The sequence below is a fragment of the Miniopterus natalensis genome, chromosome 1 (genome assembly GCF_054644295.1).
Source record: "Miniopterus natalensis isolate mMinNat1 chromosome 1, mMinNat1.hap1, whole genome shotgun sequence".
Classification (NCBI taxonomy): domain Eukaryota; kingdom Metazoa; phylum Chordata; class Mammalia; order Chiroptera; family Miniopteridae; genus Miniopterus; species Miniopterus natalensis.
In genome coordinates, this window is record NC_142081.1 from 2936652 (window position 1) to 2953995 (window position 17344).

General features: G+C 54.8%; 1 protein-coding gene across 5 annotated transcripts in view; it reads right to left on the minus strand.

Annotated features, from left to right (window-relative positions):
* Window positions 1-5906: 5906 nt before the first annotated feature.
* Window positions 5907-17344, minus strand: part of WDR20 (WD repeat domain 20) — a 46543-nt gene continuing 35105 nt past the window's right edge. For 4 of the 5 annotated variants that reach the window (XM_087818142.1, XM_087818135.1, XM_087818130.1 and 1 more), the window contains one exon: window positions 5907-8952. In XM_087818142.1, the coding sequence (XP_087674268.1) occupies window positions 7675-8952 (1278 nt within the window). In that variant the 3' untranslated portion in view covers window positions 5907-7674. Of the gene's footprint in view, window positions 8953-15337; window positions 15419-17071; window positions 17171-17344 lie in introns of all 5 variants that reach the window. The other variant, XM_087818148.1, reaches the window with a different exon arrangement.

The following is a 17344-nucleotide window of genomic DNA, read 5'->3' on the forward strand; positions in this document are numbered from 1 at the left end:
TGGGGCAAGCCAGGCCCGAGAGGGACATGAGCTGTCCACCAAATAAGGCCCTCTGGTTTCGAGTTGGTCGCTGGAATAAACACGCTCTGAAGCACTGCAGGCGCCCAAGGGCAGGTCCGTGCACACCTGCCTCCACGAGGGGCAGCGTGGCCGCCTGGCCCACGGCCGGGCTCGAGCATCAGCTGCGCAGGGCACACCCACCTTCCCACGGACCGGAGCAGGGCTCCCTGCGTGGCGCCCTCCCACCCTCCTCCGGCGGGGCAGCCAGGCCCGAGCGGCTGACGTGGCTCTGGCCGGCTGTGCCTGTCTGCTGGCCGGGGCTCAGGGCACAGGCGGCCTCCGGGGCCTGCCGCCAGGGCCTGACAGGAAGGAGTGTGAGGAAGGCGGCGAGGCCATTTGATCTGGGTAACGGCGCTGAACGGCTCCCAAACTGTCAGCGCAGAATCCCGGGGGAGCCACCAGAGCCTCACTCCCTCGGCCGCCATCCCCTCAAACATGGTTCCTGAACACCTGCTGAGCGCAGCCAGGGGGGAATCGGGGCCCAGCGGGCAGCCCGCCCGCTTCCCCGCCGGGCCAGGCCTGGGGTGCTGGCGTGGGGCGGGGCAGCTCTGCGGCACGTTAATGCTGGAACCTGCTCGGAGTGGCAGAGGCAGCCCGGCCGGTGTGGCTCAGCAGCTGAGCGCCGACCTAGGATCCATGGTCGGCACAGGCCCCGGCTGCGGGCTCGATCCCCAGTGGGGGGCGTGCAGGAGGCAGCCCATCAGTGACTCTCATCACCGGTGTTTCTCTCTCTCCCTCTCCCTTCCTCTGAAATCAATAAAGACATATTAAAAAAAAAAAGGCAGACGCCGCTGCCCAGGTGACCCAGGCTCTGCCTCCCGGACGGCGAGGGCACACCTGGTGAGGGTCCTCGAGCCAGGCCACACCGCAGGACGGCAAGCTGGCTGCCGGGGAGCAGAGCTGGGCTGGGCTCTGCCCCCCGGATCGCCTGCCGTCTTGGCTTCCCTGGGACCCATCCCCACGTGTGGGGGTGCATCGCCCCCCTAAAGCGGAAGGCAGCTGAGGCGGGACCGAAAAGCAGGCACAGCTGCACCAGGTTTGCTGAGACTTCAGCTCCTTCGGTGACGCCCGAGGGGCCTGCCTGGCGCAGAATGGTGGGGGCGGCCGGAGGGCAGTTACAGGGCAGCTTGACTTTGTTGGGTTTTTTTAATCCTCACTTGATATTTTTCCATTGCTTTTCAGAGGGGGGCAGAGAGAGAGAGAGACACGGATGTGAGAGACACCGACTGGCTGCCTCCCGCACACGCTCTGACTGGGACCAGGGATCGAGCCTGCAGTGGAGGCAGTGCCCTTGGCCGGAACTGGACCCAGGACCCTTCAGTCCACAGGTCGACGCTCTAACCACTGAGCCAAACCGGCCAGGGCTGCAGTTTAGCTTTGGAAGCCACCTTGGACCAGCTGGCCAGGGACCCATCTTAGGAACAGAGCCATACTAATATTTCTTTCCTAGCACAGCTGCACCTGCGGCAAACTGGGACACGTGTGACAGCTTCTGGACACCCGTGGTCAGCGGCAAACTGCATGCCAGCCAGGCCCACCCAGGGGTGACAGATGGCAGGCAAAGCTGGGCCTGGCCACCTCGAGCCACGTGAATCACAGCGCGGTGGAAGCCGAGGGGCACGGCGGGGTCCCTGAGCTGGAATTTTCACACACAGAACTGCCCCGGGGCCCGAGTTCCACTGGTCCCTTCCTACAGATAGACAGGAGCTCACAGAGCAGGCGGCCCGCCCAGGAGTGTCCCGGGATTGAGAGCTCCGGGCTCCAGGAACGTGCGTGGCTTCTGGTAGGTCTTTCGTAGCCATGTGGGTGGGTTTTCGTGTAACTCATGGCACCTAGAAACCGGTGCGTTGACTAAGAAACGCCAAATATCGAACTGTCTAAACTGTGCTAGTAGCTTACTTCAGCACGGAGGTCATTTTGAACGTGTATGATACGAATTCTGATTCACTTACTTGAACGGGCGGGAACCTTTGTTTCTGCCAAGGGCCATTTGGATGTTTACGACAGCATTCTCGGGTCACACCAAATCATCGATTTAAAAACTTAGCTGTGAAAAAAGCTGCCAGATGTGTTGAATTTTGAGGCCCGCCTGCAGTTGCCGTGGCAGGGCCAGACCAAATGATTTAGCTGGATGTTCCCCACCCCCGACTTAAAAACAATTAGTGTGTCCTAGTGTTTTGTAGCCACCCTTCCGGAAGGGTCAGCCCAGGGTGCAGTGCCGATGACCGGGAGGCTCCGCCAGTGGCTGGGGCTCCGCACTGAGCAGCCCCCCCAGCCCTGCGGCCGATGAAGGATTCAGCAGTGACTCTCGAGGACGGTTGAGACCTGGGCTGACGAGTCTGGTTCTGAAACAGCACCCCCGGCCCGTCCTGTCGCTGCAGCCACACCAGTGTGACCACTGAAAGGTGGGCAGACCTCTTCTCCGGCCTAGTGTCACGTAGACATGCCCCCGAGGCAGTGTGATCCCTCAGAGAAACGTGTTTCACACACTGATGGTTTAGTCTCACTAAAGAAAAATGCCTTCCCGGGGTCCAAGCCCACGGCGGCCGCACAGTCTCGGTTCCAGCAACCTGCAGAGTCCGCGAGCGGGGGGCCTGGCCTCCACGCGGGCTGCGTGGGAGCTGGTCCCGCCCACCGCGAGTGCCGCGTAACTTCATCGGCCACTCTTGTCCCCTTGCAGTGAGCAAAGCTCCTTCATACTCCCTGCAGAGCCCGAGCTACGTGTGGCTGTGGCTTTCAGCGGCAGAGGGTGGAACTCGATCGGCTGAAGCCGCACGTGTGCGCGTCCCCGAACTGTCATCTCGAGTCAGACCGACGGGAGCAGCTCAAGGAGCAGAGCGCAAACCGGACAGGACGCTACAAACCAAACGTTTACCTCAACCACGAGTTACGTTAAACACTGAGCCAATTTAACACAAGAGGCAGAAGCTATATTCAAGATCGTGACAATATTACCATTTTGGGTGAACCAGAAACATCACGCTTAAGTGGTGGGAATTACTAGCGAAGGAGACATTATTTATACACGTGACACAGCGTTGACTGCACTGGAAACAACAATATTAAAATAAATGTTGAGAGATTAAAAAGGGCGCCTCCACGCCTTGCAGAGCCATTACGCCCATTCGTACGGGGGTTTCCTAACACCATTAAAGTGCAATTTTAGAAAATCTATGCATGCAGCCTCGGTCTTCCTGAGTTACCAACTTCAGTCAGAAAGTGCTCCGGGGTTCAGGCTCCGTCGGGGTGCGCAGGGTGTCTCCCGACGCGTGCAAAACGAGCGAAGCGCTGGTTATCACGGATTTCTTCACACTGTACATCTGTATATATTCACACCTACATGAGATTTTAATTACATTGAATTTTAGAGTAAAAAGCAAGAAAATCCCATTTCTCTGTGTTACGCTTTACCCGCGAGAAAGCACAGGTGACGGGGGAGCCACCCGGGTCTGCCTGGTCCACAGACATCCGCAGGCCTTAGCTTCAGCACGCGAAGGCTCTCCCTTTCCGGCTCCCTGAGGCTTTAGAAAGCTTAGCTCTCAAACGGCTACTGAAAATCACCTACATGTATGACCCACTCCCACCTGTTACTTCGGGGTCGGCTCAGAGGGTGACCCCACAGTCCTATCGAACGTCGAGCGTGTGACAGAAGGGGACAGCAAAAACCAGGGCAGGGAGACAGAAACGCGATTTCCTTCAAATTACAAAGTGACAGCACTGATGCTAAAGCTCCATTAATTGTTGCAACGGCAAAGAACTTAACTTACCGACGTTTCACATTAGGAAGGCTCTTTGTGAAATTTATTCAAGTTGTCAAGAAATTAGATGAAAATATAGAAAAGGAAATACATATAAATTTTACTTTTGCATTTCACTAAAAGTCAATATCCATACAATTTTATACGTCACCTAACATAACAATCTTTAATAAACTCAGGTATACAGAAATTTTAAAAACGGAAAATTTTCTTTCACACTTTTCAATAGCGATTCCACTGTGACACAGACGTCATGTGACAGATGCCGCGACGCATCAAGTGAGCACCTGTGGGCAGCCCCTCTGAGAGGGGCACACTCGCACGTGTGAACCGGGCTCTACCCAGCAGGCCCCAGGTCACTCAATGGCATGCAGGGGCTCCTGCCTGAGGAAGGAAACCCCCACCGTGGACACCCCGGGCACAGGGGGACAGTCACAGCCAGAGGCGCATGCTTGCCCTGGTTCCCCTACACCCTGCCCCTCAGCAGAGCCCTCCCGCATCTTTCCTGCAAACCTGCAGTTGAATTCCACTTCTAGCTCTTCCTCAGAAAGTCAGGTACACAAAACGGGGCACCGGGTTCCCCAGCCCTCCCTGGCCCTGTGGCCTCAAAGAGATCACATCTCCATCCCAGGCGAGAGGTGACGAGAACCTTGTAAGCAGGTGTAGCCACCTGAGGAAGCGGCTTCACCGCCTCCGGTGCAAATTCAATTCTTGACCATTTCTTACACTCAGGAGGGGAGGAATGAGGGGGAAAGGGCTGCCTGGCTACCTGCCAGCTGGGACCTGGCCCGGCGACCCGAGTCCCCGGCAGGGACGCGCACACGCCGCAGGGGTGTGGTTCCTCGGGGCTTCTGGATGTTGGAGACAGAAATCACAGCTATGGCTCGTTTGTCTTTCCTCTCGCCTGCTCTTCTGTCCTCAGTCCCAGGCCTGTGCCTCACAGAGAACACGAAACATGCCAGAAAGGGCAATCAGCACAAAACGCAAAATGAAGATTCTTAACCACTGTTAAGTAAATTTAGAACCTCACGTTGCTGTTTTTTTAAAAAGTGGCTGCCTACTCCCTCTTACACATTTGCTTTTAAAAGAAGGCCGGGCTTTTCCACAGGCTGCGGGGATTTTGAATTACCCAGCCCCCGCCAGTGGGGTCAGAGCCACCCGGGCTGCCTGGGAGGGGCCGGAGGGCAGGCAGGACCCAGGCCCCTGCTCTGCTCTCAGTCCCAGCTTTCCATCCTGACTTCAGTGCGGGACAGGGGCCTGCTGACCAAGCACTAACGCCACAGCTTTCATTGCAGGGAGGCGAGAAAGGACATTTCTGCTCACAATAACGTTCCAGCTGGAAACTCAGAAAAATTTCAGTGAGGAAGCTCAAAGTCGGGAGAGAAAACTATGAAAACACGTCCCAGGTTTCTCTTAGAGCCTCACCCAGCCAGTCAGGACCCCCGACCCCCTCCATCCAGCCTCCCCCTCCCGCCCCTCCTGTCGCACCCAGGTCCGCAGGAGCCAGCACTGGAGCAAGTCCCAGGGGAGGGGAGGACATGCCCACCCTGTGCCCTCGCTTCAAGCTGCGGGGCACGTCCTGGTCTCGGGGCACATGGTGCACTCAGTCCTGACTGCAGGGGGAGCTGTCAGAGGGGGTGGGCGTCAGCGGGGGGTGCATCCTGCAGCTCCCCAGCATCTGACACCCAGCCCCAGGCAGGGGCCCAGGCAGACAGACTGACAGACAGGATACGCACACCAGCAGAAACCAGAAGAACGAGCCTCTGAGACTGTGACCAAGCTCCACGTCCCAAACTGACAGGACCCTGTGGGGTGAGGGGTGGAGGAGGTGGGTGCACAGGCTACTGTGAGCACAGTTTAGAGCTTGTTTTGTAAGGAAACCAATGTCCTCCTCTTGCCCCCACCCCCAAGTGTCTCTTGATAAGTCACCCATCAGTGCACCAGGGGATGCTGAGGCGCAGGAAGAACCAGAAAGGGCCAGTATCCAGTGTGGGTCACGCAGCGAGCAGTGCGGGCTCCAGAACCTTTCCCACAAAGGCCACGTACCTGGTGCAGCCTCTCTCCACTGAGGCCAAATACAAAGTCCTGAAGTTTGCGCGGTGCACTCAGTGCCTTAGAAGCCTGAGCTGAGTTTCTAAAACTGAACCTAAAACTGCACGCAGAGTGTTGGTTCCCAATCTCTAACAGCCTCCAAAGTTGGAACCCAGGCCACTGTCTTTGCTGCCTTACAGCACTGACACTTAGGAACAGAGGGCCGTGTGTAGCGGGAGGCAGGACATGGACATTCCCATGGGCCCTGTATATCAGCAGGTGAGGCGCACCGGGAAGGCCACCCAGTCCTCCTTGGTGGAACGCCGCCACTGAGATCGCGGGCAACAGACGCCTCTGTAGTGAGTAGCGGGCCTGGGCGCGGGCGGGCCTTCCCAGGGGCGCACTGAGAGGCACAGAGCTTCAAGACCTCCCGCAGCAGAGAACTGAACGTCCGGATCTTCGCTTTGCTGTATCGCATTCACTACTCAAACCATGTATGTTATCAGAATCGCTATATTTAATTACAAAAGTGTGCAAAACAGAACAAACCTAAATGACCAAAATAAGTTAACAAACAAGATAATCATCATTTTGACATAAAACACAGAGCTCAGAGAGCCACTTCATCCATGTGAACACAGGGATGGAAACTCCTCCACAGCTGACCCGGAATCCAACACTGGGGTTTCCCGCAGGAACGGCAGGGCCACCCAGAGGGCACCGGGCCCAGGGTGAGGTGCTGGGGTGGAGGCCTGAGGACAGAGCCCGAGGGTCAGGCCAGCCAGCATCAGCGTCCCAAGAATGACCCTGAAAGGACCGCCATCCAACAGTAAGAAAAGGGGGTGCCCTGCACCTGGGCTTCCCCTGATGTGAAAACCAAACCCGGACCCCAGGGGGTGTCAGTCTGTCAGTCTGTCCAAATCAAACAGGAGGTGGCTGCCCAGGGCCTAGTCGTGTGCCTTTGTGACCAAAAAAATCCCCAAGACACAAAAACAAAACAAAACCCGCCCAAAACAGAAGGAAATAAAACCTCCTTTTCCTTGGGAAAAAAACATAAGCAGCGCGCCCTGGACGGAAAGGGCCTGGCTCGTGGCAGGAGGCACTTCTGAGACCTGTGGGCGGCCTCGGCCCAGCTCACGGGAACCGCCGGCCGAGGAACGCGTGAATTGTTTAGTGCACAGAATCTCAATCAAAGTGGTACAAACTGCTTCTTTGAAAAAAGATGTTTATTAAACAATTTTAATTGTCATAAAATGACTAAAATGGGTTTTAAAAATTAAGGCTCTTCTCTTTCTGTGGATTGCCAGACAATGTAAAAATAACATCAATCGACCCTGCTCAACGCTGTTCCTAATGGTAGATTCCATAGACTCCTAAACATTATGATTAAGATAAAAAACTGGACTATAAAGGACAATCAGTGGCCGCCGTACTGACGCGCTCTGATCAGGTGTACAACAGTCTAACTGAGTAGTTAAGCAAAAATATTCCAGTTGAAGCAGAAATTTTAATTTTAGCTTTTAAGTCATTGTTCCACACTGTCATGATTCTCCTAAAATCGAAATAGTCTAAGACAGGAACGCTAACCTCGGGACTCTATATACTCCCAGGAGGGTGACTGACTTGGCTGGCAATTAGTTTGATTATATTTTTTAACGTTCTAAGGTGAATTATCAAATGATTCAGAATTACATGGCATGCAGTATCCAAAAGTATGGCTCTGATGCATTTAGATTTACATTAAGAAGTGTCATTCATTCATTGTACACCCACCCCTCCCGTGAGGAAAATCACTACCTACGCAAGTTCTCGGTCCGGTGCAGCGTTAAGGATTCAAACTTACCACTTTCCCAGGCCTCCCCCATGTGCAAACAAACCCCTCCTGACAAGCCGTGACCACACAGTCTTCAAGGAATATCAACACAGTCAGCCTTTCGTGTGCTATCTTTTTACAGATGAGCGGCTCTAGCAAGGGCACGTCTTCCATGCGCGGACAGAGGGCTGTGCCCAGAGTTTTGGCTGGGTCCGTTTTGGTTCTGGTGACTAGGTTCAGTTTGTCGCTGCTCTTGCTGGAAATGTGCCCCATGCTGTGGTTCCGCTTGTGATCTTTCTCGTGGTGCCGGTCCTTCCGGTCGTGCAGGGAGAGTGTGGCGAACTTGCTGACCCCAGAGGCAACGGCGCCATCGGCGACGCTGCTCTTGCTGCCGGCACTGGAGACGGTGGAATGCGGGAGGCTGTTGGACCGCGGCAAAGGGGGCGGCGCAGAGCTGCCGGGCGTCGTGACGCTGTTCCCGGTGTTCCCCGTGGGAGGGCTCGTGGCGTTCATGACATTGGTGTGTGTCCGCGCCCGCGAGAGGGGCTGGTGAGGGAAGAGAATGTCCTCCGTGAGGTCCCACAGGCAGAGCTGCGTGTCCTGGCCCACAGAGCCAAACCGGTACGTGACGCTGACAGGGCGGCTCTCCGTGGAGTTCCGTTTGGACAGCCTGGACTGGGTGCTGTTTGCTCGGTCTCTGCCAAAATGGAGCAGGTCCTGGAAGTCCTCGTCACTGCCACTGAACTCCATGGGGTCGCTCTCCTCCACACTCGTGGTGTAGGGATCGAACGCCACCACACTGACCCAGGACTTGTGCCCGTGGCCGCGCGCTATCACTCGGCCATCTACAAAAGACCAGACGGTCACCAGGTCGTCCTCGCCCCCCGTCACAATGTACTTGCCGTCGGGGCTCCAGCACACGCACAGCAAGCCTCCAAAGTAGCTTTTCATGGTGCCGTGCAGCTCCACAGAGTCAAAGCTGAACACCCGCAGAAACCCGTCCTGGCTCACGCACGCCAAGAACTTGCCATCTGGGGAGAAAGCAAACTCGTTGAGGGCCCCCTCGCCCACCGTCCACTTAAGGAGAGGGTTCCTCGTGGATTTGCTCTTGCAAGTGTGCACGGCGAAGCTCTCGCCCTGCTTCAGGAGCTGGTAGTGGGGGGCTGTGGTGCCACAAGTGTGCTCCACATTATACAGGTACATGTTCCCACTCGAATGGGCTACTAGGAAAAGGCTTTCCGAACCGGGAACCCATTTGACACAGGTTACTCGTGACTTGTCTATTAGTCTCTGTGAAGACAAAGGAGAACACGTTATCACAATGGGAAGCTTAACGGGCTCATTCCAGCAAGAAAGCTGTCTGCTGCTTGGTGACAAGGGACGAGCTGCCCGGGCACACCATACTCCCCCGTGGCAGACCAGCCAGCGAAGGGCATCCTGGTGCTCGTGCTATGACTCTAGAACTGAGCTCGGGTGTGAGGCCCCTGGCCTTCCCGGAGGGAGATGGTCGTTCAGCGGGTACTGTGCCAGGCCTGGGACACTGGAGAGGGGCAGCCTACTGCACTGTCATCTCTCCCTCGAAGAGAGTCTGGGTCTACGAGTCACTGCACCTACACAGTGTCCTCCGTGAGCCTCAGTCGTGTGGACTACACCTGTCCCTGCTTGCGCTGCTCCCAGGTGGGGAGGCCCCTGCCAGCAGCACACAGGACTTCAACACACACACCGGCTCCACCGTGCCCTGAAGTGGAGACTCCCTCCTCGGACCCGCTGTCCTGTGGGTCCCCTGACAGGCAATCCTCCCACGTCTCCTCAGGAACAAGGCAGTGTGTAAAGAGACAGACGGGTGATTATTCAGAGCATGGCTCGATCACTGCCACTCTGCTCTGTGCTAACTACAGGTCCACTGACCAACTAGCTCTTTAACAGGCACAAGTTAGGAGAGTCTTGCCTGTCAAACCAAAAGAACAAAAGGCCAGAAGTTAAATCCACCCAAAGGCACAGCACCTTCCACAGGATAGCCCTGTCCCAACTCACATCAGCAGAGATCCCCCAGAAGCCCCCAGCTCTTCTCATGACACTCCCATTGCCAAGCACCCTTCACTGCCACCCCCAGCAACCGGCACCTTTGCCTCACTGGCAGGGAACCCTGAACCCCACCAAGGGCAGGATACCTTCTCCCCCACCAGCTCTGCGCCCTGTCTGCTGTGAGCTGCATTTTTACAGAACATGAAAAACCTGTTTTTTCCCCAAGAGATGAATGAACCACACGAGTTGTTATGAAAAGTTAGACCCGGAAGATACATGACTAACAAACCCTGAACTGGGGAGGAGCGGGAGGCCTTGCCCTGCCAGCAGCAGGCCCAGGGCTCGGGGGCAGTGGCTGGGCCAAGGTCACTCCACAGTGCCACAGCCACAGGATCCATAGGGCGGCTCACTGGCCCCTTAAATTAACAGAGACGAGGCAAGTGGCCTGGGGAACACAACCCACATTTTCACCCCTGCCTCTCCTGCCTGCCAGGGGACTGACCACCAGGCGCTGACCTACACGAATGCCAAAGCCTGAGAGCTTAGCGCTGCTCCGGCAGGGCTCCTGCGAGCCTGTCACCATTTCTCCCACACGAGGTCACAGACAATTTGCAAGGCCAGGCCAGACCATGCTCTCCCACCAGGCCCAGGCTGCCCCAGCATTCCTGACTCCACAAAGCTGACTGGCCCGCTGGCCCAGTGTCTAAGGGTCGCCACGCTCACTCCCCAAGTCACTACAGTCAGGTCAATTTTCCGGAGATCAATCCACCGCCCCTCCACCACATGTGCAACATTTTAAGGACAGACATTAAAAACTTCTGCCCTGGCTGGTCTGGCTCAGTGGTTGGAGCATTGGCTCGCAGACTGAAGGGTCCCAGGTTCGATTCCTGCCAAGGGCATGTACCTCGGTTACAGGCTTGATATCCACGTGTGGGACGTAACCAGTTGATTTGTCTCTCTTACATCAATGTTTCTCTCTCTCCCTCCTTCCCTTCTACTCTCTCTAAAAATGAATGGAGAAAATGTCCTCAGGTGAGACGGACTAAACAAAGAAACACTTCTAGGACTATGGTTAGGAGGTTTTATTTTTGGCTTAAAGAAACACACAGTTCTATGAGAACTGGAACCTGTAACACTGTCAAGTAAGAACAGCGTACTAGGTAAGGTGTGGATGGATGACAAAGGGCAGTGAAGGCCACATCCCACTGTGTCTACTGTACGTGGACACGTGGCTGTGCCTCTGGGACACAAACCTAAGCTCATATTCCGTGTCCTGCAGCACCTGTGGACACACTCCAGCACCTGTACATCAGACACTTCAGTTTAAGCAGCTGCAAACCCAAAATATAGAAGGACCGCAGGCCCAGCTCTACGTGGAAAGGGTTTCCCTGCCTGTTGTGCTCAAGCACAGGGACACGTACGCGTCCCCTGGGGGATCCCGGGTCTTATGCACCTTGGGCGTGTGGCAGCCACCTCAGGGTGGCAACAGTAACATACAACTTGACCTACCCTGTGCGCCAGGCCCGGGCACGAGCTCTGCTCACGTTCTTGAATCCTTACACAGCCCTGCAAGCCTAGCTTTCATTTTTTGAACAGGTAACTTGAAATTCATATAAAGTGTACAGGAGAAGCCTCCCTCACACCGGCCTGCACTGTTAGCAGCTTTCTGCTTCTCTGTCCCACATCCTCGTGCGTGGACAAGGACATGAACACGCCCGCCTCGTTCACACGCGAAAGCGCACACCAGGCAGGGTCTGCACCCCTGCCTTCCTGTCCAGGGACGTCTGTGCATCGGCACTGGCACAAAGAGCTTCCCGGGAGTTCCTTTCTCACGCTGCAGAGTACGCGATTATACGAATATGCTTTAGTTTTAAGAGTCCCCAGCGGACAGGCATTTATGTAGCAATAAATACCCTTGTACACAAGGCAGTTTCCACAAGTACGAATACGCCTGCAGGGTAAAGTCACAGTGGAACGGCTGGGTCAGAAGGTATACGTGTTTCTAATTTTTATAGATATTGGCAAATTACCTCCCATGGAGAACACGTCTACTCCCATCAGCAGTGTAAGCAGGAGCATCGGTTTCCCCACAGGAAGATGGGTATCACTGCCTGTTACCCACCAGGAAGCAGGTTCAGAGAGGCCAGGAAACGCCCAGAGGACCATTCGCTCACTCACTCATGCACAGCCAGCCACCCATGTCCAAGGATTCAACAGACTGCAGATTGAAAATAACTGAAAGAAAAGTCCCATTGCTGCCGACAGCGGGCACTGCGTTAGGCCTGCGTGGCTGCCGGCTGCGTCTGCATCGAACACCGTACAGGCTTTGTTCTTGCTGTCCTTCCCCTGCGCAATCCAGTGCAACAAGAACGCACACAGCCTTCACACTGTCAGGCGCTCTGAGCAACCCAGAGGGGATGCGGAGTCTAGGGGAGGGTGTGTGGGTCACATGCCACCACTTCCCCACTTTATGTGAGGGGCTGGAGCACCCACAGACACTGGTATCCGAGGGGGGTCCTGGAACCAAGCCCCGCAGATACCAAGGGATGCCCATTTCCATGTATTCATTCCCTCGTTCTTTACTGAGTGCACGCCACACACCAGGCACCGACACAGCAGATTAGACAGAGGCCCCTTCCTGCGTGGGATTACCTTCCAGGGGGAGAGAGAGTGACACTTACAAGACCTGATGGTAATGAGTGCTGTGGAGAGCAAGCCCCAGGACGGATGGACAGGGACGGACGGAGACGGAGACACACACACACACACACACACACACCCTGAGGGCGGGTGGGCGGGGAAGGGACAGCAGTGATGTCAACCTCAAACAGAAGGGCCCAGAAACACCTCTCTGTGGCAGCGAGAGAGGCTGTGAGTGGATGGTGAGGATGGCAGACAGCAGGCTGAGAGGACATGGGGAAGAGCGTCCTCACACAGGGAACAGCACCTACAAGGACGCCAAGGCAGGAGGCAAACCTGCCACTGGACATCCCAGAGACAAGAAGGGACGGGGGGGGGGGCACAGACTGGGCGAGAGGAATGCTCCCCTGTTCTGGCTGGAGCACCTGGGCAGGGGCAGGGAATTAGGTCTACAGGTGTGAACTGGGACTCAGGGCCATCAAGTCCGGGCTAAAGGGCTTGGGATGTGACTTGAAGCCCGCCTGCCCAATCCCATAGCCCATGCACTTGAACCGTGACTGGTCTGAGTGAGTATGCTGCGAGTGTACACACACAGTGAATGCTGAAGACTAGAATATCATGAAAACTAGCTGATTACACTGTATTTTGAAGTAATATTTTGGACATATTGGATAAGACAACATCTTACTCTCATCTAATTTTTACTGATTTGCTGTGGTCATGAGAAAAGTTAAAACTGCCTTGGTGGCTGACGCCTACTCTACGGGCAGTGCTGCTGCAGACGGGGGTACCGAAGTTCCAGGGAAGGAAATGCCAGATTAGCGTGAAACCCCCCCAGTCACACAGAACAAAACATGGGGTACGATGGGGAGGAACCAGTTAGGAGACCATGACAACTGTCCACTGACATCAGACTTGGCCAGTGGCTGGGTGGCAGGCTGGGCTGTTTACAGGGATTAGGCTGCATGGAGGAGGAGGTAGGGGGTGAAGTGGGTTCTGAGCCTGAGTGGAAAGGCGGTGAGAGAAGAGGATTGGGGGGTGGCTAAGCTAGGGAGAAACCCGTTCTCATCTAGTAGGCAGCTACTGAAAACGAGCGGAAGGCAAGACAGAGCGAGAGCCAGACCTAAAAGCTCCAAGGAAGAAGGTGTGCCGAGGAAGAGGAGGGGCGTGAAATTGTCAACCCGACTGACGGAGTAGCACAAAACTTAGGGAAGCAGAGAATCGATCCTGAAGTCCATGAAGAGAGGGTGGGGCTGAGAGGTCAGGAGCTCGGCTCTGGGCATCAAAATCTCCCCAGGTCAGGGAACAGGACTTGAGGCTCAGAGAGGAAGTGCTCTGGGCAGGCAGGGCAGGGCAGCAAGTCTGGAGATCAGGAAGAGGGCCAGGGAAGGATCAGAAAAGAGGAGAAGGGGAGGGGACGACACTGGTGGGAAGGAGCCGAGCTAGGAGGAGGGATGCAGGGCAGGGAGGGGCTGGGGGGAGCAGCAGGGGAGACTGAGCAGTTAAAAGGTCTCTGTGAGGTCACAGGCATAGCCACTGGGCTTTCCAATAAAGAGAGTCAAATTCCAAAATGCCACGAGGCCTGTTTTTATAATCTCTACCATAAAAACCAATAGCGAAATCTGGATATTTCTGTACCAAGACCTACCCTTCAGTGGGCTCCCACACCCACGCATCTCCTGGGTCTTCACCTGCGGCCTCCCAAGCTCCCTATCTGTATGCCGAAGACACTGTCCCATCTCCAATACTGATCCAGTGAAAACCACACCTCCATCAGCAGTGGCTTAACAGACATGGTCTTCTCACTGTACTAAACTAGCAAGAAGGAAGCAAAAACAAAATCAACCTGTTGCCACAGTCGAGCATCACTGCTCAGTGAAGCTTCTTAACCTTTCTTTTCACCACCATCAAGAGGACAAGCAGGAAAAAGTTATTTGGGGGGAGTGGGTGTGCAGATACTAATTTTTAACAAAAATACTAAAACAAACAATTCAGAAACCACAGCAGCTGCTGGGAAAGCCACACTGCTGCCACAAGCAGGGCGCAGCTCAGGGTGGACTGCGCAGGGCGGCTTCCCTGGGGGCACTTCAAAGCCAAGGAGAAGGGAGTCAGGTGTCCTTTTTATCAACACTAGAACTTCAAGGACATCATTACGTGCTTATTTCCTTCCTAAAAAAAGCAACAACAAAACTAACAAATGCACAGGACCTCTTTTGTGACAGAACTGGACAGAAGACTGCAAGGCCAAGCCAGGCCTGGCCCTCCTCCCCTCCCCGCACCAGGGCCCTGGTGCAGGGCAGCCTGCAGTAGGTGGGGTGAGAGAATTCACAGCCTTGGGCTCTAGAGTCAGGGCCTCCCCAGCCCTTCAGTCAGGCTTGATCTAAAAAGCCTACTCAGTGCGCTGGCCTGGCCTCGCACCTGTGACAGGCAAAAGTCCAGAACAGAGGGTCTAATTACATGTCAGTTGTGAAAGAAGCCAAGATAACAAGTTCTTCTTAGATTTTACATCTTATCTAATAATGAAGACATACTTGAAAATCCTTTGTAGTACTCTACAGCTACAACCCTGAAATAATCAGAATGTTTATCAAGACGAACAAGCTAAGTTTATCATCATATAGAAACAGTCCCTATAATTCCTCCTCCCCAATACATCATAATCACTAGCAATAAAAAGTGAACCCCTCACCCCGTGGGTGCTCCACACAAGGCTGAATGCTGACAGGGCACTTCTCCTTTCCAGGCAGCTCGTATTATGAAGGGAGGCTCCATGGCCTGGGAGTTTATTGGATGTGCCTAAAGACTCCAACAGAGGCCCCTCAGACACTTTCAAGGGCACGATATATATGAGTGCTACAGACAGAAACCTAAAACCTGGGGGATCAGAGACCCGGGCATCTGAGGCTAGCACTCCCGAGGAAGCCCAGAAAGGACCAGGCACTTCCTTCCTCGACTGGCCCAGGCCCAGCAGCCAGGGTCTCCAGTGTGACCGGGTTGGCCTGGGAGCCGCCAGTGCTCGCCTCTGTGAAGAGAACTGATCAGGGGCCAGATTGGGAGGTGAAGGGACCAGCATCTCTAGTGGAAGGTGTGACTCTTGGTCTTACAAAGAGATGAAGCTAACAGTGAGCAGCGGGAGTCACAGACGATGTCCTCCCGAGTCACAGGTGATGTTCTCCCTCTTCTTGTACTTCTCTGTATCCCAATGTTTCTATAGAGGCATTTAAAAAATGTTTTAATTCATGGAAAAAAATTACCTTTTAAGATATACTTGATTCCCACACAGAACTTTTCATTTCCCTTTAATCTCAAGTGGATTTCTGGAACTTACATCTGTGTTACCCACCCACCCAAGGGTGTACTGCATTGTCATGTACCAGGCACCTCCAGGAAGGAGGCAACGTCAGAGTAACCAGAATCATCACACCGGGGCATGGGTGCCCCTTGCACGTATGGAACGGCGGCCGAGAAGCGCTCCGGGGAGTGAGACAGCAGCCCCATCCTCAGCTCTCATGTGTACTCTCTGCCTGGCTGCCCTGCTCTTACCTTCTCATCCTGGAAAACTATTTATGTTTCTCCTTCACAACGACCGGCATCTCATCTCCCAAGAAGCTGTCCTTTCCAACCCCTGGTGAAAAGAACACTCTGGGTTTCCCCTCTCCCTGGAGCTGGACGGAGCACCCACCAGGGCTGCCTCTCACCCACACACACACTCTGCCAGGCGCTGTCCTCCCTCCCCAGCCGAGGAGAGCGGCAGCATCAGACCCACAGCAGGGAGCAGCCACTGCAGGGCCGGTGTCTGCACCCAGGGCCGTAGCCTCAAGGCTCCATGTTCTAAGCCACTGGGCTGAGTCTGCAAATTCACGGCAATAAGCCGATGGGTTAAGAGCTTTGGAGCCAGGATGACGAGCTGGCCCAAAGCCCCGAGCACATAGGGCTGGGTCCAGGGCTGTTCTTGCTCTTCCCATACTTTCTCCGCAGACCTTTCTCCCAGTCTCAGGGATGTGACTGTTATTTACATGCTGATTTTTACCTCTAGCTTTGAGCTTCAAGTTGATGTGTGTATCAATTCCCAGCCTCTCAAGCTTAGTGAGTACAGAATGGAACTGGGCTCTCCCTCTATTCGCCAACACCACTCCTTCCCAGTTTTACCCAGTGTGGGAAAGTGGTCGCCAGAAACCCACAGATTGTTCATCTCTCCCCTGCTTCGGTCTCCAAGAAGCAACCAGGGTCATTTTCAAAAGTGCCATCTGACTGCCTCGTGCTCCTGCTCCCTTCTATGGGACCCCACAATCAGGCAAAGACTGACCTGGGCCAAACCCCTAGTGGCATGGCCCTCAGTTCACGCCCCTCCCCCCAGGTACACCGTCCTCTCAGTTCTCTTGGCCCCAAGTTCTTCCCTACCCCAGGGCCTTCACCTGCTCTCCTTTCTGCAGGATGCTCTACCTCCAGTTCCTTACCTGGTTGGCCTCCTTTCCATGCAAGGTGAGGCTTAAAGCACACCACTTCCTCTGAGAGATGGTCTCTGCCCCCTATTTAAAGCAGGCCTCCGTGTTTCTCTCTCTCAGGCCCACTGTCTCCTCTCACATCACAAGTCACCATCTGCTGTGTCTGCATGCATGTGCGTGCGTGTGGTGCAGGGCAGGGGTTATCTGCCACTGCAGACCCAGTGCCAGGCACAAGGTAGGCAATGGAGGTCTGTCAAATGAATGAAAAAAACAGCACGACTCTAGTCCAAGCCCTCAGCTCTCACCTGGACAGTTACTAGAGCCTCCTCACTGGTCTTGCTACCTTCATTCTCTCTTTCTTCATTCCAATCCACCTTCCACAAGTGCTGACAAGAGCTCTAAAAAAACACATTTGATTCTGTCACTCCCTTGAGTAAAAGCCCAAAGCTTCCCCCACAGCCTCCAGTGTCACATCCAAATTTGTTAGCATGTCACAAAAGGGCTTTGCCAGTCTGGCTGCAGTTTATCTGCCCAGCTCGGCTCCTGCCACTCTGAGCCCTCCTGCTGTGACT